This window comes from Micropterus salmoides, unplaced genomic scaffold (assembly GCF_014851395.1).
Source record: "Micropterus salmoides isolate LMB-PRFRI ecotype aquatic unplaced genomic scaffold, ASM1485139v1 Ms_hic_scaffold_3, whole genome shotgun sequence".
Taxonomy (NCBI): Eukaryota; Metazoa; Chordata; class Actinopteri; order Centrarchiformes; family Centrarchidae; genus Micropterus; species Micropterus salmoides.
Window position 1 is genome coordinate 7492744 of NW_024042261.1, and position 22878 is coordinate 7515621.

Sequence of the window (22878 nt, forward strand, 5' to 3'; positions counted from 1 at the left end):
CACCAAGCATCAAACAATTCCCATTCCCAGCATGGACAAATCTTCCACCTCCTGTAATGGAATAACTTCAAGGCAAGCGGGGTGCTAACAGGAGCTATAGGGGGAAAAAGCACAGAATCATTTGTCACCCTAGGAATCCTCTCAAAGACCTCAGCAGCAACTGTTTGCCTAAAATGGTGTTCGTGGAAAGGATGTGGTCAACTTGTGAATCCAAAGACAAGATTATAATTTGCTCATCTCAATTTATGTAACTGCATACTTTTAAGGGGAGAAACTGACCCAAATGGAGAAAAATGTATCTTTAAAACTTCTTAAGTAGGAAAGAAAAAGTAAAGTCAGCTTCTAGGAAAAAGACAGCATCAAGTCAAAGTAGAGTACAAGTAGGCACAATAAGTCTAGGAAATCAGGAACTTATAAAGTTATACAGTTTCTTCTAAAGTAGTACTTATAAAGTAGTTGGAAAAGACAAGACATTAGTGCTGCAGCCATGCTTGGCCATAACACCCTCAAAACCCAGAGCATTTTTATTTTGTGAGTTATTCAGAAGCCGACGCCTTATGACATCAGGATAGCTAATCATTGTCCTGAGCAATTGAGAATCCCTAACAGAAAAAATTACACAAAGTAGTGTATCATTTCTTTTATTATATATTGTTCTTCTGTATGAATAGTTTGCTAAACATATTAGCTTGTTCCTGGACCAGACAGTGAGCTGAAAGATGAAACTGCAAACAAGTAATTACCAGAAAACTTATGCATAAAAATCTTGTAGTCTTTGTGTTGTGTTTCTGTCCAGGGGTTCATTTGGGTCCTTGGACCCTTTTGACCAAATTGCTTTGTCCCCTCCATCATATCCAGGTTTGCCAACTCTCACACAATTGGCGTATGAAGCTTGTTTCCTCTGCGGGGATCTTGTCATTAATACAATGATCATGCCTGACCACATCCTATATACTTTAACATGTTGAAAAGGAACATTTAGCAAACTATCTCTATCTAAAATGTGTTGCATGGAATTTGGGAATGGGAATTTGGGCATGGAAGTGAACTAGCACAGATTGTATTATATCCTGCATTGTATTCTTTAGTGGTAATTATTAATGGTAGTTAATTTCAGCTATTGCTTGAAATCTGTATATTTCCCCTACAAGGAGCCTCTGTTAAACAAGTCTTGATGTATTTCGCCTTGGCTTAGCATATGAACTTCCCAGCCAGTTGTTTACAGCCCTCCACATGCATTTAATTCTGCAACGCTGGTCATTTTGACTTTGCGGTTCAGTCAATTTAAAGAAAGGCCAACTTAAAGCCTCAGCGGTTCCCATGGACTGGGAAACATTAACCCTTCATGCTCATTGGCCACGTGAGTAGGTTCTGAATAGGTGGACAGGCCCCCGTTTGGAGAAGTGTGGGGAAAAGTAAATCAAAATCCGCTCAGCTCTTGGCAGAGGCCAGTGTCAACTGCTGTGTTGTTGTGTAAAGCAGATAATGTGCTTTCCGGACAAGAATTCTCTTCACACCTCTCTCGAGCAGCCACCCACTGTGAGGTAAAACTCCTTAAGATGAACTCCAAGAGGGTGATTTTCTAAATACACTCAACCAAAGCTCACATTCAATAGAGCCCTGATCCATTCAGGATGCTACAGGCAAAGTCCAGGTCAATTAAAGTGGCTAAAGACTTGAGCAGCAATGACACAGGGAGACACTGCACGTCTATGCTTCTTTGCTTTTTTTTTTTTAAAGATGTGTGAGGAGATGGAATGGGTGGAGGAGCTGTGGAACAGAATAGTAATGGCTGATTTAAGTTGATGTAATTTCCAGACACATTCAAATCAAACAGTTTTATTGATGTAGTGTCATACAAGAAGTGATTCCTCATGCACATGTTATCCAGATCACACATTAAGTCTCAGACTCTAATTCTTTTTATTATTAGGAGTACTTCAACCTACTTTGTCACTGTGTGAATCATGGCTCTATGAACACTTTCCACCCTGCCACACCCGTCATTATAAACACGTGTTACTCTGCCAAGCTTTGTCAAAATGCTTGGAACGTCCTTTAAAGTCTGTTGCATAGTTTGCAGCAATATAAGTATGTCAGGCTAAATTACAAGCAAACATTGCCATTTCCATTTAAAAATACCCTCTTGTTTTTGAATATTTAACTCAAGCAATGTCACGGATTGAACTAGGCTGATTGTGCCCCATTGTAAATGGGGTATATAGCAGAACATTAAGGGTTTAAGAGGCAAAGTCAATCAGACAGTGAAGTAGTGGGTGATTCAGTTTCCGACATTGCATGAGTATACCACAAGTGCTGAAATGAACTGATTTAACTGTGGATATGGCTTCTCTGAGTTGGGAATGAGCCTTCAGACAGTTTGAGGACTACCTGTCTTGGCTACAATTTACTACTCTTCTTTGTTACTTGTGATTCAGGCTGACAAGTGTGTTTTGGATAATTCTCTAGCCTATTGCAGCTTTAAAAGAATGCCTTTGGATGCCTAGTAAATTGTGTTTGTGTTTTTAGCAAACTGCCCTCACAGGCTGCACTGAGACAGACTAAACTTTCTTCGTCAGATATCGTCTATATAAAACTAAACTGACTCAGGCTTTTCAGGTTAGATCTCGTGGAATTCAGAGCATACATACAGGGCTGGACACCTGGCTGAACATGAAGACCCTCTTTACCAAGCAAACAATAAGTCCAGGCCTCAGTCTCACAATCAGGCAATTATTCAGTCCAAGTCCCTGCATAAATGTTCCTATTAGGTGTGATATTTGATGAGTGAAATGTAAAAATGATAAAATCTAGAAACTCGCTCTTTAAGAGGCTCTCCTAAATTTAAAGGCTCACGGCCCAGGACTATATACTTTTTTCTTTATGTGGCCCCTGGCGTGAAAACTTTGCCTTCCAGGGGGAAATGCCCTTGGACCCTCCAACAGGGGTTTGATTACTGAACTGGCACTGTTTTCATCCCACTTGACTCTGAGGCCTGACCTGTCCACCAGCAAATTAAATCAGCAAATCAGCAAATTACAATGGCCAGTCCACCAATTTTATTAGTCATGGTTAGTACTGTGACTTTGGAGGAGCTTTGTCAAGTCTGAGAAAATGACTCTAGTCCTTGACAGGTGCGTCCAATGAGGAATGTTAATGTTGATATCTTGAGTGAAAGAGAGAACTATCAATGATTTATCTTACAGTAAGTCCCACCCCCTTTCTAGCTAGCATCCAGCAGCAAATCTCATGGTTCTTAACCATTAGCAGGCCCCATGGGATGTTAAGGTTTTTAACTGACCTTTTGAATCTAAGGAAACATGTACAACCTAGTTTTACACCTCTTAACATAATGTGCCAAAAAGAATATATATGATTATGTGGACAGGGCAAAAAAATATATATATATCTAGTTTTTCAATGAATTAGCCTAATAAATAAAATTTTTACTTCCTTTTTGTCAATGGGCTGTAGCCTCACTTAGAAATGAAGCACACACCTGTTCCCTCTGTTGCTTGGAACAGCCACGATTCTGCTATCAATGTGAAGGCACCGGGTCGGGATGTAGCCCTGTGAGCGCTCCCGAGCCTCTCTCCGACTACAGCGACAGCACCGCAGCTAACAAAATCCAGTCCACTAACACCGCAAAACCAGCAGCTCCCAGCACAACACAGACTCCAACATAAACTACACGTAAGGATACAACGCAACAATAAAGTTTTGTGTGCTGAAGCCCATCAGACCAAACAAGATTCAGATGACGTCGGGTGAAAACGGTCAACATCAGAAAGGTGACTACATCACAGAGAGAGTCATGGTTGCTCACCGGTTAATGCCAAGCAGTTGCTATCGTTATTCGGTGCAAAGTTGTATCGCTTTCCACATTTCTTTACTAGCTAACGCAATGCCCATTACTATCCTGTGTACCACCAGTATTATGTCAAAGTGTTGATTTAGTCTGCAAGGAAGGATGTAACAGTACAAAGCAAATGTGGAGCGGTTTGTTATATTAGTCTACAGTGATGCAAGGCAGGGCAGTGAGCTAGTATTACATTAGCTTGGACCTGCCGCTGTTGCTTCGGAACATTCAAATTTAGATTTATTGTCGATTTACACAGCTTCTCCACTTCTCTGTCGCTGTAACTTATGTGACCCTCATACAATACTGCAACAAAACAGCGCAGGACAACAACACAGAGGAAGACCCATCCACTACAGTGACAATACTTATTATCTAACTGTTATAAAGTGTGGCAACATTCTCATTAAAATATTCAGTCCAGCTCACTAACCTTTTCATTATCATCCAATGCTCACATTGCTGAGCCTCCTGTGAAAGATACACAAATAGTGATGTTACTTACTGAAAAGCAGACAGCAAACGCCGATGTATCACGTCGGCTAAATGCAGAAAATGTAACGTTATCATGTGAGGAGCATGGATTAGTTCAACCTCAAGCTGATCAAAATGTTACTGTAAAATTGCTGTAGGAGTTTTCCTGAGTTTCAAGCAGGTTATGTGAAGCTGTTTCCCTGTCTGTCTATAGCCGCTGTCACACTGCCTCTTTTTCCGGGAGTATTGTGCCAATATGCATGTGTCTCGCTGCGCTGTATGAAAGATAAGGAGCAGGTGTTGATCTGCCTCTGAGCCGGGAACGTTAAAGTAACAGAACCTGAACATGTCTGGAGAAAAGCCACAGCCAGAATGCCGGTGTTTTCGCTTTTATTGCAGGATCTCTCTATTAAAGCAGTTGTGTTTCGGATAATGCTCTCTCATGAGATCAAGCCTACAGTTCAAGCACGAGTACAAGCACACGCCTGGTTGCAATCCTAAAACCGCACCACTAGTGGTGGTGAAAACTACATTTTGCCCCTTTAAGTGTGAAGTTGTCTTTAAGAAATCAAGCATAAAGCTATTCAATATTAACCATCCACATATTCTATCCAAAGATATTGATATAAATATGGACCTTTAAATACTCATATGGGTCAAATACTTGGGTTAAGGGTATCCAAGTCTGAGAGAAGTCTGTCCTACAATGCATCAGGCTTCCTGGGCAGGCGCTGGCCAAGCTGGGTGTGTTATTACAGTATGCTGGGACAACGGAGCTTGAATCAGCAGAATACCAAAGGGGATGAATGAATGTGTTTTCATCTGCTGTCATGCTTCAGTTGGAGAAGAGCTGAGGTATCAAGACTGTCTCATCTCATGTGATGCAAGACTGCGTGGCACAGCAGAACTCTGCTGTAACAGATACTGCTAGAGCAAAGGGAGACATTCAAGAGACAACAGACATCCATCCAGTCTGTCATCCAATGATATGGGATAGATTGACAGTAGGGAAGTAATATTTCCCTATTGTTTAACATTACCTATCTGAATAATACCTTACAACCCAAAGCTTCAGATCATCAATCATGATTCAGCATATGATTACATTCTTATTTATATACTTTATTTTATACAGCTAGATGAATGTATACATAGTATACAATACAAAATACAACTGATAAAAAATAACATTATCTGCACATGATGTGAAAGAAAATACAACTGTACATTACCATCTTTTAGATGGTGTAATTGGTCCCTCTGAACCAAAACACTGGAAATGAAGAGTGAAAGGAAATTTGTGTTGAAGGACATGTTGTGTCAGTTTAATTCCACCTTCAAATACAAGTATCTATTATTCTGTGTTTTCCACATTCCAGATGTTATGTTATAATGAATGTTGAAATTGTTGGAACATTGTAAACATGTAAAATGGTGAGTCCAGACAGACGCCCTTGCACTTCAAATCTTAGGGTGTGACACCAAAAATGGACTTCAGTTAAATAATTTTAAGACTTCTAATCCATTTTCTATTCAACTACACATATTTCCAGCTGTGCTGGACATGCAGTAACAGTTGGCCGATGAAATGAAAACAATCCCTTTAAAACAACAAGATGGAATCCCATGATGGAAAATAGACCAAAAGATGTTTGGTGATGATCATGTTTTAGGGTGCATTTTCCCTTTAATTTCACCATGGATGTGATTCGTAGAGATGGTATGCTTTTTTCTACTTCTGTATACAGCAGGCTTTACTCAACAGTTAAGTAATAAGTGTAGCACCAGAGCAAATGATCAAACCATGTACTTGTTGATGCTTGGGTATAACGACATGATGGCATCTCGAGCTTGGCAAAAAACACAACCTTTGCAGCATGTCTTCTCATTAAGGGCTAGGGGTGTTGAAGCTGACATGCAGCAGAAGGAAAGAAGCATGTGAAGGTTGAGGAAATGATATTAGCCAAAACACATTTCACCCAGAGCAACATAGCAAACATTAACTTTGCAGAATATTTAGGTGATACTCCAACCTAAGTAAAATTTGAGTAATAAAAATCTTTTGAGCACAAAACACTCATACCTTGTATTTATTTAGCTTTGAGGAAGGTAACAGCATGACCTGAAAGCAGTGTATTCATTTAGCAATATTATTGGCCAGATTACTGTAATGCCTTGTTTGCCAATTTTTACAAAATTCAGCAGCCAGACCGAAGTGCAAAGTGTATATTCACATGTCACCCTAATCTTGCTTTTATTACACAAATCTTAGATTTTGAAGTAGCCTATTGTTTATTACATATGAGGCCTTGTATGGTCTGGAGTGTGAGTATACAATGTAAACACATTTCATAGCTAATTTCTGTATTTAGGAATGTTTTATGCAGCACAAGATGTATGTTCATGTTGGTAAGTTAGAAAAGTAGGAGACTTCAGCAGGAAAGCTAATGTGGTTGTTGACATGCTGGCGTTACTAGTTTATGCAGGATTTGACTGGCTTAAAAAATATCAGATTTCACAAGGAGAACACAGGGCAAGTGATTTAGAGAACAGAAAAGGATGCTGTAGCAGACAAAAAAAATGCTGTTTAATTTCAGTTGGACTTGATGAAGAAATGTATGGCGAGAGCAAGCCACACTTCTGTCATTTTAAGCAGAGAGGCGTCTCTCGCCTCGTCTCTCTCTCGTCTACTAAGGCGTTTTTGAAGGTTATAACTCTTTGGCAACATAGAACAAACAGCTGAGCATTGGTCAGTTTGGATTACACAGAACTGACACAGATTCATTATGATTGCACCATACAAACAGCCTACATTCACCGTATAGAATATGCTATAAGTAAAAAATATTTTGGGATTTTTGGTCACTAGTGAAATTCAGAAATTCATTGACATTGATCAAATTCATGAAGATTGTTATTGTTGACTGTTTTACATTTTGGAAGGATATAAAGCTTGTAAAGCTATTAGTTGATGATCTGACTCTGGCTAGCAGTGCGGTTGCCTACTGATTTAGATTTTAGAGCCAATAGGTGTAAAAATAAAATGATGAAATCAAAAGATGTAGAAACTGCATGTAACAATCAGGTCTTGGATGTTGAATGAATGATACAGTACTGTATTTCACATTTTAATTAATTCTTCAGTGAAATAAGAAAAATGATAAATCACAGGTGAGATATCTGCCTTTGATAACTGCACAGTGTGAGTGTTGAGGTTGTACTTCACAATGTTTGTTTGTCCTGGACTTTTATTTCTCTCTGCTTTTGCAATCTTATCTCACACATCTATACCAAGAAATTATGTTTGTGTACAGATCTGAGTGACCGCTGTCTCTGCATATTTCTCTGTTACTCTCTGTATGTACTCAGCCATTGTGTCATCTTTCCTTGTAGAGGTAGACAAACCACAAGTCAAACCTGCCTCAGATGGTTTGACAGTTTACAAGGAGACAGCTTTCCTTCTTGTCTCTTATCTAAACAGATTTTTTTTTTTTTAAAGATGGAGGGAGACTCTCTCCGTCTCCAATGCCTTTCCTCGGTGTAGAGACGCCCCTTCAGACACAGTGAGGCTGTATTTCCACCCAACACAGCCGAGATCATCATCTTCCTCTTTGGTTGCTTAGGTTCATGTCAAATCATTATGTTGACTGACAAAAATAAGTCCTTGGGCTGAGTCTGTTCTAACATGGCTTCAGGCTGCAGAGGTCCAGTTCCTGAGGCTTTCTCCTTCCAGAGCAGTGATCTCTGGGTAGATTCAGACCATCCTCAGTCATGCAGCGTACTGGCCGCCTTTTAAAACCCCTTCCACAGGACTTGGAGCAGTGAGACCAGGCCCCTACGTCCCACATGGGACATGGATCCCCACATGCTCTCACTGATACAGGCCTGTCAGCACTGTCACAGTCCACTGCAGGACGCCCTTCCATGCTCTGGCACTGCACCAGCCTCTTCTGCAGACCATTCCCACAAGTCACCGTGCACGAATCCCAACTTCCTGTCACCCAGTGACTGACCGGCCTCTTACCCATCATCCGCTTCTTAGCTTCTACCCTATTACTGTCTGTCAAGACGCTATTCTGTGCAGCATGGCTTCTCTCCTCTTTCCGCAGAGTCTTCTCCTCCTTGCTCTCTTTGGCGATGTAGAAGGAGTACCGCACCCTTGGAGGAGTCATCTTCCCGACAGACAGCACCTCCACAGTCAGAGGCTCCTGCAGGGGTCTTGTGGCCTGAAGAATCTCTACAGATGAGGAGGTGCCGCTGTAGCGCAGTAAGCTGCCCCTCACCAGCAGGTCCCGCTCCACTGCTGACACCACATAGTTTCCGTTCAGCAGGTACTTGCCGTGCCGATTCTTCACCGCCAAATAGTTTTCATCACCGACCATTCCTCGGTAGCCGCGCTGACGGATGTCAATATTGGCAGCTCCAACAGGCAGCATTACCACAAAGTTGTAGCCATGACTGAAAAGAAAGTGGAGATGTAAAGCATTATGATGTGGAACAACCAATGGTTATTCCAAAAGCTTTCAGGACCATGGATATAACTGCAACTTGAAAAACTTCAAGGGGATACATGTAGCATTTTTATTAATCATCAGCTGAGAACATGAGGTAAACGTCTGTGCTTGTAGTAGAAATATTGGTCCAAGAAATGGTTAGCCTAGATTAGCACGGATACTGGAAGCAGTGGGAAACAGTTAGCCTCAAAAGAACAATAACATTTTTTTAAAAATAATCCCACCAAGTACTCTTTAATTGTCTTATTTACATGTTTTATCTTTTATCTTGCTAAGCTACCAATATATTTTAGTGACTCCAATGCGCAAATTAGCTTGTTCAACCACAATGCTTTGTATTTGTGCATGTGTTAAATACAGAGGATACATTGTGGAAATGCTTGATGGCCTCTTTAATTTTGCTGGGCTAGCTGTTTCTTTTTTGAGCAAAGCTAGGCTAGCTGTGGCAGTGTTTGAAACAGAAGGCATTTGCCTCGCTGTCTTGTTACCGTAATAGACAGGTGCCTCAGAAGGCGTAACTTATGACAAGAGAAGGCATCTCTCTCTCTCTCTTACTGACGTGTGACGCCAGCACGCCATCTCTCTCTTCTGGCTAGCCTTATTATGAGCTAACTAGCTATTAAAAAGACAAATGGCTAGTAGATGCCTTAGAAATCATACTTGGTTGGTCACAGTCACGGGCTAATATGATAGTTCAGTGTTTAGTTTTCGCTAACTTTTCAAAAATCTAAGCGAGAAAAGTACTTAAAACATTTAAATATGTATATTTGTATACGAATTTGGCTAGTATGTCCACCATTTTGACCATTTTTCGTAAGCTGCCGCTGCCGCTCTGGTTCATGGGTAAAAGGCAGCTTTGATGCTGCCTTCAAAACTGGCCGTTAAGGGGGCAGTTTGAAGGCATCTTACGAGACAGGAAGAGATCGTTTGAGCGTTTGGAACAGCACTTGATGCCTCGCTGTCCTGTTAGACACCTTCTGAGACAGCAGTTTAGCCCGTTTCAAACACAGCCTGTGTCTTGCTTTATTTATAGTGCCATGTTAAGAGGCTATGCTGTACCTATGGTGACTATGTCTGTAGGCTCTCCAGCAGCTACAGATTCCATGTTGGGAGAACTGTGATTTATCAGCATGGGCTGCCTGTGTGTATGATGTCATTTGGGACTGTGAGCGTAACGAGACCACATGCAGTTCAGTTAGCTCCTCCTTTTCAGTAACACACATCTAGCAAAGACATCTCCACTTGCAAACTTTCTGCTGCCCGCAATCTAAAGTTGACCTTGACCTGTCCTGACCTGTTTAGATATAGCAGAGTGGTACAGTATGTGCTGACATACTACTTACATAGGTTTGGTGAACATTCCTGAGACCTTCTTGCAGCCCTGGTTCTCCCCGCCACACACACCGCACTTGTCAAACTTCCTGTTAGAGTCCAGCTTGCCATCGCAGCCTGCCTTGATGCATTTTCCTTGAACACACACAGCTGAGGTGTCAGGAGAACAGGGCGTCCCGTCCACAACCTGCAGAGTGTGATAAATCACATCAGGAACAACAGAGAAAAAAAGAGGAAGACCGAAAGTGTTTCCACATTTATGGCCTTCGAGTTGAAGTAGAGTAATCATACGCACATCACGCAGGTGCAAGGCTATCAGAAAACAGTATCAACATTTCGATCACATTTAGATCTTCATCAAGTAGGATTGAAACTATGCAATTTTTTTACTTTTGTGGCATAGACTAAGTGTGCAGCCATTACCTTTTTTCATTGACACATGCTGTATATGTTCTACATCTACTTCATTCTTCGGATTAAACAAACATAATAAACCAAAGAGCTACATAAAGAGAAAGTCAAAAGTAGCACCAGAGGGAGTGTACAGTGTCCTTTAGTGTAAGCAAGATGTTGGCTTGTATTGCTGCTTGTTTCCTTGCTAGTTGCATAAGTAGTTGCTGACAAGCGACAGCTGGGAAGTAACACTGTCCCTGCATGTTTCCCTTTCTCACCACTCCATCCATCCTGCAGCTGCAGCAACTCTCTCTGCTGCCACTAACACATCACCTTTCATTGCTCTGCTGTTGATGGAACTAGCCGTTACTTCTTGCACTGTGGATGAGGACCAAATCCTAATGGGCAGTTACACACCAAACCTGAAACCCTTTGTGAACAGAGAGCTGCTCAGTATTTCTACCTAAATGTTTCAACTACTCCTCCCACAAGATGTTCAGATTGCATTAGCAAGTACAATTGTTGATACCCATTTGGCTCAGAATATTAGCAGAATTCTCTGATGTCATGTCTTAGATTTTTTAACAGATCTAAGTGTGTTTTTTATTCATAGCAGCATAATGAAACCTGACAGCACTGCTCTACATACTGTTCACAGGCTGCAACCACATTTGGACTATAGCTAGCAATTATCAGGCTCAAATCAACCTCCTGATGGCTGGATAATTATGTTTTACTGGTAATGTGAAAGCAGTCAATATGTCATTTGCCTCAAACTTTTCAGAACTCATTGGAGTTTCTCTTATTAACACAGTGTACCCAGAGGGTTATTCTTGAATTAAGTCAATTTTTTCAGTAATAGGAAAAAGTGAGTGGTGATTAAAACAGATCACATTCACATGGTGTGTTAGGGTGAGTGGTAACATAGCAAATCAGCTACATACTTTTGGAGCGAGGACATAGAAGTAACCAGTCCCGTTGGCACGACAGATGAGCTTGCATTTGTCCTTGGGTGAGATGCCCGAATATTTGGGAACCCAAACCACAGAGGAACCCAGTCTGTTGGTGTTCAGGTTTAAGCCATTGAACCCCTCACACTGCTCCTCACGGAAGCTCTTACCTGCAGATTTAAAAACAACCTCAGATTAGATTGACCATTTAAAAAAAAACATTAAAGAGCAGGACAGAGCTGCTAACAGGTAACTCCAGCTCCCACATGGTGGGGATACTACACAGTGGATGTTGCTAGTCATGAAATTATTATGGTATACACATTTGTGGACATTTATTTTAATGCAATTTGGGTTAAAATAATCATCGTTATGTTCTCCAAGCCACTTGCGGACAGTGTCAGTTGATTGATAGCAACATTTTAACAGTGGTTACTGTCTTGTATTCCAAATATCCATTGCTTGATTAAAAAAAAAGCTTTCATTCAAGGAGGACAATCGAGGTTGTGTTTTATAATATAAATTCAAAGGAAAATGTACACCAAAAACTGTCCACGTATGTGGACGTCATGCAACAGTGGAGTCAGATTGCATAAAGACTGATTTCTGTAAACTGCTAAAACATCTATTCTTTTTTTCAAAGATGTGAGGAATTTTATGATATTATAATAAAACAGACATTAAACAAATATATGAAGAACATAAATGCTCTGTATTTGTGTAGCGCCTTTCTAGTCTTTTCAACCACTCAAAGCGCTTTTACACTACATCTGCATTCACCAGTCACTCACATTCATACACTGAGCCTAAGTGCTCAAACAGAAGCTAACATTCACACACTTTCATACACTGGTGGAACACACCAGGGGCAGTTCAGTATCTTGCCCAAGGACACTTCAACATGCAGCCTGGAGAAGCTGGGGATTGAACCGCCAACCTTCTGATTAACTTCCTGAGTTGCCCAAAATCTATTGTCTTGTGCAGAGTTTAGTCATGGTTCCTCGTGGATCTATTTCAAGTAGCTGGCTATTTAAAAATTATAAAATATTCTTTGTGTGGTACATCAACGGTCATAAATTATCTGAAAGTCCCGCGAGGTACGGACAACTCGGCACAACACCAGTGAAGCTGGGGCTCCCTCTTCAGCAAGTGTTCGCTACACACGCGCTATGCCTAGACATGCGCACTGACGACCCACGGTTAGGGTTACAATTTTGGAATTATTTACGCATTTTAAAAACATTTATTTAAAGTTTTATTCTTTTTACATGTTTATTTACAGGATTAAACGTTGAAATTTATATTGTAGTATGCTGTATATTAACTTTTGGGAGAAAACTGGTAGTTCTATGTAAAATCAGATGTTGAGCACCCCCATATCGCCAAAATGGCGTGATCCTTGTTTCGCTGCAAAACTTCAACTGTGAGATTGAGTTGAATCAGGCTCCGCCCATCGAAGCGCCAAATCTTTGACTATTGGGGGTCAGCCCTAACTAGAACTATGTAATCTGTTACATTTTGGATGTCGATATGTTGTGATTCAACATGAAGTTAGATAAGAATAAAAAAATAATGAGTTGTTACTTTATAAGCAGTGTACATGTACAAGCAGTTTTCCATTATTTACCCATTGCTACTGGGTTTCCACATACATGTAAAATCTCCACAGTCTTTTTCATCTTTTTGTTCCTATAATATGTGTTTTATTGTTTGTCTCCAATAATTGAGCTTAAATACACGACATAAAAAACATAATATCCCATATTGTATACGCCTTTGTTGCATGGTGCATGGGCAAAATAAAAAAATGGAAATGGATATCAATTTTAGCACAATTTTGAGTAATAAAAACAATCTTTAAAAAATCTAGATAACGCTTTTAATAATTCATGCATAACCTGAAGCCCATATATTTAGCTTAGCCTTGGAAGTAACGCAGAGTTAGGATACTTCTGTAGGTGGGAAGCTAGTTAGCTGGACCTACTAACAATTGCAGCTTTCATCAGGGCAGATAAACACACTAAATAATCCATTCCTCACAATTTTGCTCAAAAGATTTTGGCTTTGAAAAGGCTCAAAAAACCCACCTTCCAAATTCTATAAACATCAAATTCACACTACAACCCAACACACTCTGCATTGGGAGAAAGCCAAAGCATGACAATCAAGGTATAATTGGACAATCACTGTTTGGGGGAAAGGTTTAAGTGAAACGTCGGTTATAGCCCTTAATGTGTGTTCTTGTGTGAATGTACTCAAACAGCGTACCTGTTTCAGGACAAGGGTTGAGGTTACAGGAGCGATATTTGATGCGAAGACCGTAGCAGTATTTGCCTCCATTCTCAGGAACAGGGTTATCACACTCTCTCTTGGCCAGATGAACTCCTCCACCACAACTTCTGGAACAATCTCCAAATGCACCCCACTTCCCCCACCGGCCATCCACCTGGGACAAAAGAAAAAAGGTCCAATAGTACATCAATCTGTTATAAAAGGACCAAGCAGGGCAGGACAGTGCTTTCTTTCCTCACTCTCTCACCTTGATGTGCATGGTGCTGTTCTTATCAGTGCAGGCTCCTTGGTAGCACACCTTGCCATTGCCACAGCTGGTGCCATCCGCCCAGGGGAAGTGTCGGGTTTGGCAGACTAGCTGACCACGGGCCTTCCCGGTGCACCATAGCTTGGAGCAGGGCTGCATGTATGGGCAGGGCTTGGAGCCGGAGCCGAAGGCTAGCTCACATTGGCGGTGCAGGCTGTAGCTGGAACCAGGCAGGTTGTCTGAGAGAGACAGCTGCCTTTGAGGCTGGTCCAGCAGACAGTCTCCTGCAGAAACAAAAACCAACAACACTGCAAACAATCAGACTGCAGCTGCATTTGTTCATATTGATATTAAAATCAAGTGTGGAAGTGTTTATCTGAAGCCACCATGACTAGAGTTTTCTGTGGCTGCTGCTGATCAGACTTTTTAAACGGAACTTAAAGCTGCTCTTATTAATATTTTTGAAAAAGTATAATTACAATATGAAAGGGTTTTCTTCACAAACCCACACACAATTGTCACCAACTCTTGTTTCCCTCAGCTCTATGAAGTGATTCAGCATCTTTTAACTCAATGTTTCATTTTCATGACCCTTCCCTCAGGAGTTGGTGGGGACCAAAAAATATGTTAACAAAGGTAAAAGTGAATACTGGACTGTTGTTTCTCAGGTGGACAGAAACACGACTCCAAATTAATGCCACCGTTGCCTTGTGTCTGCTGGATGTGTAACACATTGGCCATATCAACTTAAAAGGGGGCGATATGTCAGTGTTTTGTTTACAGCTTGATGCACTGCCCCTATGTGGCCAAAAAAATTACTAAGCAATTGAAGCTTGATAAATTTTTGATAAATTGACTGATCTGGTGAAAATAACACTTTATTATGACACATTTGTGGCTAATCATATAGTATTCTCTAAACTTGCATACACTCCTAGGAAAGTCATAATTTACATATCATACTAATTGTGATTCATCAGTCAATACATTTTAAAAGACTAATGATCACCTAAAGCGGTGAACTCTGGTGGTGAAATGAACTCTCATTTCAAATTTGCCTGAGAATTAATTTTGAGCTTTAAAACTGTTTACCATTTAAGGTAATGACAACAGGTTGTACAAAGTTCAGAAAATATTGAGGCAGGAAATAAATTTTAAAATTTTAAAATACTGTGCAAATTATTGCACAGTATGATCCAAGACAGATATGATTTTGACATATAAATAATGAATGAATGAGCTTAAAATTGTTACTGTTTGTCAAATAACTTTTGTCCGTCTGTACAAAAGCAGACACAGCTCTATATGAGACAGTGCAGGCGCTGGATAATGTTTATATTAAGCAAATGACTCATGTAGAAAAGACAGTAGTGTTTTGGAGTGTTAAACTTAGCAAATGCTCATTTGCTTGTTACATTAAGTCGGCTGGTCGGGAGGAGGTAATAAATTGGAGTGTTTAATTCTGTTCCACAGAATCTACTTACAGTCACTTATTGGAGTTTACACAGACAGAAAAAGACTTGGCATAAAGGAGCTACTGAGGAGAAAAAGGCAAATGATATATTAATGCACTTATGAATGTTGTGTTGAATGTGGATACCGCAAATTAATACTGTATATCATCATAAGCATATGAAGTTATATCTCAAAGAAAAATACTTTCTCCAGTATACTTTTCAGTTTCTTCCATGTGTAATGTTTATTGCATTCCAGCTTCATGTGTAATTCTGCCATAAAGTGTTTCACATTTCTATGTTTCTAAGTACATTGCAGTCTATTGAGGCTAGTGAGAATCTGAAATCTGCCAGTTTTATAATGGATTTCTCCCTTTCTGACTCAAATAACTGATATTTACTGTTTTAGATTAAAAAAAAATAATTCTGCTCTCATCCCCATTTTTACAAGCACGGGCATATGTGACCACATCAAAATACAACAGAATGGACCCAGATATTACACCAACATTACACAACAGCATCCTTTTATGGGCTCTGCCTAGCAGACAACATAAGCCACTCTGTTGTTTTGTCATTCTTAAGTACTTCCCAAAGACTCTTGAGTCGCTGGGTGCTGCATCATTTTGAGTTTATTGTTATAGCAGGATTTCTAGCCAAGGATCCAAAATACTGATCCCATGTAAGGTAATTTAGCATTACTTTCAATGTGCTTTGGGATTGATTATTCTGTCATTTCACCATGAACTTGTGTCTGAGAGAAACCCTAACCATTTTTATCTTTTTGGCCACTTGGAGGAAGAACTTCACAATCAGCTAATAATCACATAGTTGACACATTGTAGCCTAAATGTGGCTAACACTGCCTTTTTCACATGCAAGAGACTCAAAGTTACATTACAAAAAATCTTGCTTTTTAGCTACTAAATGCTCTATTATGTCTGCCAGTTGGTCTCTGATTTTGTCTGTCTCCTGTTTGGTGCTGGGCATGTAGGGTACAGTGGGTTTATTGGAGCTTTTTCAGCTGCCCACTGTGACCAGAAACGAGGTTGATGCGAACACAGAGAATGAACTGAAACATTAAAATTGTGGTCCAGAAAACCAAAACCATGAGCTGACACTAAAACACTGAGGGGAAACTGTAGAGTCAGAGTAAAATATAAAATAAAATAAATTTATTATTTTGACATGTGTGAATGTGTGATCACTTCCAAGTTCAAACTGAAATGAAATTTAACTGTGACAAAATAGAGCCAAGGTCTGTTTTTTTGTGCATACAATTAGATTACAACCAGCTGAGAGCATGAAGCCTGGACAGAATTAGTGGTCCATCTGAGACCAGAGACATATACAGGAAGTGTTTACTAACCATGACCTCTATCCAGAAACTCAGTAATGATGGCTGCGCTGCACACAGACCAGGGCCTGCTCCTGTCGATCTGAATCAGTGTGGGAGACATCATGTGGTTGTCTTTTAGTTTCCCAAATACCTCCTCACATGCCTTCACATTGTCGTGGGGCATGTTGAAGACGTGACCTGGGGGAAGAGGGTGGGGTGGAAAGAGAAATAGACGGCCAAGTCAAGTAGTTCTCTTTTCTGTTGTCCCATGATTTAAAACACAATAAGCAGTTAGTTAGAGTTACATGGTAGATGACAGAGAAATATGAAAATATGACTACAGAGAGAAACTTTTTACCAGACATCACAAAACACATGTATGTATGAGATAAAGCAAATTCAACTTGGACTGATTTGAAGCTGATGTCATAGCAGACAGGAATGCAGTTATGCATGGGAATTTTCATCGTGGCATTCGTCCGTGCCTCTCAGGGAACATTAGTTCCCAAGGAAATCATTTCATTACCTAAATATGAACTTATAGTATTTTTCAAAAGAAAAAAGTACTGTGTTTCAGTGCATTTAATTGTGAGACTGGGCCATTTTGAGGGGGAAATGTGTAATTACTTAACACACATTATATGAGGAAGGTGTAAACCAATACCTCTCCTGGGGCCTCAGGGGTTATCGTGCACCTGGTCTCTGAGTCTTGCTTCTTTTAAAGTCTTTTCAATCACTGATCATTAAAATGTGAAGAAAAAAACTTTCACATGGATTATTAATAGGATTTGCCTTAACTAGACAAATTTAGTAGTGTGTCAAACAGTATAATATATATAATAACACCTATTAAATTGCATTAAAATGCAGACAAGGAAGGATTTCCAGTATTTAGCTCACAGACTAAAACAGGTCATTTAGAGCCACAATAAGGACATTGTTGGGGGTAAAACTACATCCATAAAATCACAGATATTGGAGAAACAGAGAAACAATGCAATGTTATAGACTCACCCTATTAGTCTAAACTACACAGGCCACCCACAGGAGGTGATAAAATCAAAACTTCTACAATCAGTGTACTTTCAGAATTCAGACATTCTGGTGTATAAAAAACCCTGAGGTCTAACTGGGAAACAACAGCTTACACTAAGCATGAAAAAGCAACATAATGTCAATCAGTATTTGGTCATTTTGGCTTTCTCTCCAAGAGTAAAATGAAAGAATTGCTATCACTCACATGTGGGTTAAGTAAGAAGCTGGAGGCAGGTTGTGGTTAGCCTAGCTTAGTACAAAGACTGAAACAGATGTTAACAGGAGTTTGGACAGCTGGTGCCTACCAACACCGCTAAAGTTCACAATGTGTCTGTGTATGTGTTGTTTTTAACAAGTTCATTAAAGAATTGTAAAATGACAATTTAGATGAGCTTTTTGTTGGAGTTATTTCGTGACAGTTTATCCATCTAACCAGGTCGTCAGTGTAGCATCTGCCTCTGCAGCTACAGCATAGGTGTACGTTTGGTGAGCATCATTTTGGTTTTACAGCCACACTGCCTACCTCTGCGTGTGTTGGACTTGTTTCCCAAAATGATCTATTCCAATGCCATTTCCAAGCCAATTGCCACAGTCCATGGTTCAACATGGCAGATCATCAACATGAGTGTATGTTCAAATACAACACGTTGTCTTAGTGGATTGGACATTTGGACTAAAATACAGGGCTCTCTTAGGGCTCTCTCGGAATAAATTTGAACAAGCAGGTATTATTGTAATGTTACATCATGAAATCATTCAGAGTGACTTAAGTATTTCTATACTGTTATCTCTCATTTGCCATTTACAGCTGCCAGTGTGCAAAGTTACGTTCTGCAGCTGTAATGTCGAACATGCATATCGCTCGTGAATGCAATTAAATATCTGGAAGGATTGAAACCCAGTAGTACTTTGGGACCCGGACTGAGAACCACAGTCATATAGATCATCATGAAATTTGCTAAGTCCTCCTGCAAAGCCAGTTTCCACACTCATTATACGTCTGTCAAACCTGATTGCAGACTTCCTTTGACGTTTTAAGGTAAGGTCATACTGTATGCAACTCTTGCCCTGAGCATATCTCACTCTAAGACCTATGTGCATTAGCATAAATATAAAATGCATAATGTTAGTGTTCAGTCCCTGCAGATGAACATGTTGCTCACATTTTACAAATAATGCGACAACTTTCATACCAAGTTCGTGGGCAGTTGTGAAAGCTGAGGGCAAGCCATCATCTTCAATGACAGAGCAGCTCCTCTTCGGGTCACACATGGTCCCAACGTCAGCCATCCCCAGTGTATCACAGGTTGTGGCCCCGCAAAGATCCTGATGACACAGACAAGTGTTAATTGCGAAAAGCCTTTCTCTTTATTGTTATTATAGGAAACTTGGAAAATCAGATAGGACTCTGCCATGTTTCGAACATGTTTTGTGTGGCTGTGCCGAAAGCTCCAGAATGAACAGAACACGAAGAGCACTAATGCAAAGCACATGGGACTCTGGTTTGCTTATTGCTACTCTGTTCTTAAAATATATTGAAGCAGAGGGTCAGGGGAGATAGGCCCACCACAGATTTCCTCTTGGTGTTTAGTTAAAGAGGTATGAAGAAAGGACTAGATGAGTCCCACATGCAGCCCACACCCCAGGCTGAAGTAAAACCATGTCAACTCCACAACAGTCATGTTAACCATGAACTCTCTCCCTATCACCTCTTTTCTCTGCGTTGTACCTCAGTTTCTGCTAGTTGGCTACATCTAACTGTGCACCACCGACTTTCCCTAAAATAAACATCTGTGCCAGTTTTTGTGTCATGGCCCTGAGATTGTATGTTTAGCCATGCTAGCAGCCGATGGCAACGTTGTTTGGTCAGTCCACCACTTTGGTCCAGACTGAAATATCTCAACAACCATTTGATAGATTGCCCTGAAACTGCATATACATTCACGGTACTGTTAGATGGATTGACATTCATGTTTTAACTTTGGTGATCCCTTAATGTTTAATGTAACGCCATCATCAGGTCAAATTTCAGTTTGTCCAATACTTTGGTTTACAACCAAATACTTACGCCATTCAAGTTAGCATGCTGGTGTTAGCATTTCGCTAAGTACATGCACAGCCTCACAAGCTGCTAGCTTGGATGTACTGTAGACTCTTTGTCTTGTTATTTCAAATTACAGGAAATGTTTTGAGCCTTTTCCACTGGAACAATTTATTATTATTGGAAATAGCCGTGACTCATTGGTCATCAGGAAGATAGTTGCCTTGTTTTTCTGTGTCTAAAAATTGTTTTGTCTCAGTTTTAATATTTCTGATCAGGATATAATGTAAAATTCATTTCAGTTAATTAAAAAATGACTTTCCTGTTCTTTTGTAGTGTTCAGAGTAAATTTGAACACATAGCGGACGATGAACTTGTTAACCCAGTGTTGCAGCCCAGAGATGCCAAAAGCACCCTCTGCCAGCCATGTGTATTCCACACCACTTGCTCTCCATAACCTATTACAAGATTTTTTCCATCGCTGCAGCTGAACTCATTGTGCCCTACAAGGACAACAACACCAGACTTGGACTTTCCTACATATAATTGCCCTCAGTGTAAATCCGGGATCTTTCCCGGCGTGGGATGATTCTTCACTCATTTTGACCTTGAGTGTTTTTGTATGTTGCTATGCAGTGAAGGAGAGAGGCTGTGTATCAGATGGCCATCCAGAGCCAAACTGGACCTAATGGAAAGCAGGCACCAACGGCCAGGCATCAGAGAGGGACAGACAGAGAGAAGTCAGACTGTGGAGAAAGATTTACTAGTCAGTGGTCACATGTCTGGTGGCCACATGGGATTATGTGGGACATCTGTGACCAGGAATGAATGTTTTATAGTGTATAGATTGTGTCAGTTTGAATGAATGAAGAAGTACTTTGGATTCTGGTTAAAAAAATTCTCATTATTATAAAAGTTCCTTATATAGGCAGATAGTGACCCAGTTCTGATTCCATAGAAGCAGACAGAGGTGAGGTCTTTCATGGAAAGAACTGGCTCAGCTGCTCTTAGTGACTCATGAACTAAATGAAGGGGACTTGCAAAGCAAGGAACATGACTCTGTATGAAGTGACAGTTAATATTTCTTGTTGGAAAGTCAATCAACTACAAAGACATGCAAAACTACCACAGTAGAGTCTGAGAGTCTGATAGTTCTGGTTAACTTGCAACATATTGAAAGAGTAGTTGTTTTGTGTCTTTTTCAGTCTGGGTGTCTTTCTCCTATATAGAAGGGTTGAGGGGCCTTTTACATGTTTGTGCCCAGGGGCCCATTGACTCCTAATGCATCCATGCTAGTTGTGCATGAGTGCAGTATTTTTATTCTATTCTTTGCACCACCAATGTGATGCATTACACACAGCTCACTCCTCCCCTGCTTACCTGTTTGGTGAACAGTATGGCAGTGTCCCAATAATCTGGGTGCTTGTCGCTGTGTTTATTCAACTTCTTCTGCCAGGAGCAGAAGTTGCGCAGAGTCAGGGCTGCATTACTGGAAACCTTAGGTCCCTTGTCAGCTTCATTTATCACCATGAAGCCCACCACCAATATGTTTATGGAGTTGAGAATGCTTGGGTGCTTGTAAAGCCTGGCTGCTACTGACATCAGGGTCAGGAGGTAATGCTTCAGGTCATCCCCGTGAAATTTAGCCATAGATTCATCTGCCACCACCAGCACCTCCACAAACCTGGGGATGGAGGCAAACCGCTTTGACCTCCCCAAGGTTTTCAACACAGTTTCAGTTAAGCCATCAATCTCCAGTTCGCTCATGTGCTTGTACTTCTCCAGGGAAATGTTGAAGCTGGTGTCATGTGTAACTCCGCACCTGCTGGTGAAGTTACCGCCTGAGTGCGCAGCGCGTCTCCGGCGGCGAATGACATGGGTCCTGTCGAAAGAGGCTCCGTATCCAGACGCTGCAGATGCGTCTTCTGTCCTGGTCTGGCTAATGAAATACTCCATGCCGTTAGAGGAGAACCCCCCATGGAGACCTTTACACAGGCTGAGCGCGGCGAAGGAGTCCGGGTCTGCGTTGACATCACCGGAGTAGAAGCATTCCCTGAGGTCAGCGGTTGCAGAGGCGTTGGATGCTGAGGAGCCGCTCTTAGCCGGCAAGCTGCCCGTTGCAAGGAAACTAGAATCCGGCGTAAGGTGGAGGTAAAATTCCTGTTTGAATGCACTTAGTCTAAAAACAATCTGTCTTTCATTCATCTGCTCCGCGCGCCGGTGCAGAGGTTTTTCATGCTTTTGATGATCCACACGAACAGGTATGCAGAAATCTACTTCCATGCAATATGTTAGTTTCAAATAAAGTAGGAATTTTGTAAAAATAATCAAAGAACTAATGAGTATAGCCATCTCTGCTCCTGCTCAGGAAATTCCACTCTGTAATTCGGCTGCGGTGCGTTTGGATGCAGTCAAGAAGTTGTGCGCAATGGCACGGAGCGCCGCTTGTGCTTTCCTAAGAAAACTAAGCACCCACACTGCTTTCCAGCTTCCTACACATCTTGCACCGTTTCCACTCTGGCCACCAACTTGTCTGAGCTGTTGAGCTTTAAAGCCGCGCATAAACACCGATGGTCACTGTCAACTGAAATCTGGGTATGTGCGCAAGAGCGAGCTCATTGGTCATGCGTCTCGGTTTGTGCTGCAGACCGCAGCCACTTGTAACTCTCCAAATATTATTGTTGCCGTACAGCATGTGTGACAGGAGCTTGAGCATCATCCCCCTCCCACCGCCTAAACTCGCTGCGGACAGACGGGGAGCAAAAACACAAGGAACAAAAGGCAACACTCAATTCAATTTGAGTTGTTGTTGGGTTTTTTGTTTTGTTTACATTTTGACATTCATTTCAAACTAATGCATCTACACCATAACCTTCAAACGATGTAATATATTTCTCATATTTTCCATAAAATGTTTTTAAAAAGACTTTTAATAAGTTAAATGAATG

General features: G+C 40.8%; 1 protein-coding gene across 1 annotated transcript; it reads right to left on the reverse strand.

Moving 5' to 3' along the window:
• Positions 1-5429: 5429 nt before the first annotated feature.
• On the reverse strand, positions 5430-22608 carry LOC119882629 (A disintegrin and metalloproteinase with thrombospondin motifs 15-like). The gene is made up of 8 exons (XM_038692755.1): positions 21311-22608; positions 19083-19215; positions 16885-17052; positions 14062-14345; positions 13791-13968; positions 11517-11692; positions 10191-10366; positions 5430-8791 (listed from the first exon to the last, which is right to left on the reverse strand). The coding sequence occupies exons 1-8, from the start codon at positions 22280-22282 to the stop codon at positions 8014-8016; spliced, it is 2865 nt and encodes a 954-aa protein (XP_038548683.1). The 5' UTR covers positions 22283-22608; the 3' UTR covers positions 5430-8013.
• Between the last annotated feature and the right edge of the window lie 270 nt (positions 22609-22878).